The following is a 1,550-nucleotide window of genomic DNA, read 5'->3' as shown; positions in this document are numbered from 1 at the left end:
ATTAGTCGATAAAAGTAAGGACAAACAACATTGATCCTTAAAGCATTGAAGTATTTAATTAAAGATTTACGCAATGCCTTGAAGATAGTCGTTTGTTACAATTAAGGAAACCCTGGCATGTTTTAATTTATTCCTATCTGCCATTGCATAATATATTTAAACTCAACAAAAAAGTAGAAAAAAAAAAAACAGTTTAGTTAGCAAAATTTTTTCGTGAGTTTAATTGGGTTAAAATAAATTCCTTTAATTGCTTAAAAGTTTATATATTTTGCGAATTTCGGAATAAATTGAAGTTAAAAAAAAAAAAAACAAAGAAAGCAATATGATGAAGCAAACGCCAGAGGAGAAACGTGAAGATATCTTTTTACATCGGCCTGGATTTGGTAAAAGAGAATATAAAAATACAACGAAGCAAGAGAAGTCGCGTAAAACATCTCAACTCGATATGGAATCGATGGTGTTAAGCGGCTTAGAATTGTCTGGTTTAAAAGTGATGTTACTTTTCGTAATTCCCATTGCCATGATATCAACGGCTATCTTCGGAGCTTATACAGCATATCGCATAAATATGCTTGCCGATCTTCACGTACACTATCGCGCCTTATGCATTATACCTTACGGACCGTTAGGTAATATCACAGAAACGCGTATCTATACCGACAAGGACTCCTCGAGTTTATTCAATGATAAAAATATCGAAAATTTTAATGTCAAAGTTGATCATAACGTCTTTCGTGAAGAAATCGAAATGGATATAAGTGATGATGAGAGCTATGCTAGCATTGATGTACACAGTTTTGACACGATAAGGCGTGCACGCTTTATACATGACTTCAAAGCTAACCAATCGGCCATTATTGATCCAATTTCGAATCGGTGTTTCGTAATGCCATTGGATCACGAAACAGTTATGTCCCCAAAGAATTTTGTGAATTTTATGACTAATGCAGGCTCGAGCTATTTAAATACCAATGTTGACCGAATACAACGAACTCTGATTGTGTTGACGCCGTATCTCACAGACTTGTTGACTGTATCTAAATTTGTTGGCGATGAGTGCGATGACATGATAATCTATAAAACTGAAGTTCACACAGCAGGAGATTTTCGAAATAAAATCGAATTAAAATCACCAGTCACTTATGCTGAATACTTAGGCATATGTATTATCGAATTTAACGTTATGAACATGGACTATATAGAAGAGTATGAACATCTGCTATGGCATTGAGTAATAAAAAAAAAAAAAAAATTCCAATTATTCGATCTGTATGTACGAAAATAAATCTAGGAAAAAATAAGTTTAAAAATTGAAGAATTTTTTATTTCTTTTGGTCGTCAGAAGGCAGAAGGTCAAGGCCGACTATTAGATACCTTACACCATTTCCTCTAGTATAGTCACCCATTCGTTTAGTTACGCCTAAACCGAAAATAATTCATTATTTTTCTGCAAAGGCATAATTTTCGTGAAAGTCCACATATTGGAGGATATCTCAAGCATCACAAAGCGTGGTCGAAACTTTGCAAACTTAATTTACTTTCCTAAAATG

At 33.7% G+C, this 1,550-nt stretch overlaps 1 protein-coding gene across 1 annotated transcript; it reads left to right on the top strand.

The window, feature by feature from the left end:
* The first annotated feature begins 322 nt into the window (after positions 1 to 322).
* LOC119638094 lies at positions 323 to 1,231 on the top strand. The gene has a single exon (XM_038034719.1). The coding sequence runs from the start codon at positions 323 to 325 to the stop codon at positions 1,229 to 1,231; it is 909 nt and encodes a 302-aa protein (XP_037890647.1).
* The last annotated feature ends 319 nt before the right edge of the window (positions 1,232 to 1,550 follow it).

This window comes from Glossina fuscipes, unplaced genomic scaffold, assembly GCF_014805625.2.
Source record: "Glossina fuscipes isolate IAEA_lab_2018 unplaced genomic scaffold, Yale_Gfus_2 73, whole genome shotgun sequence".
NCBI lineage: Eukaryota > Metazoa > Arthropoda > Insecta > Diptera > Glossinidae > Glossina > Glossina fuscipes.
This window is presented reverse-complemented; position numbering and strand designations above follow the sequence as displayed.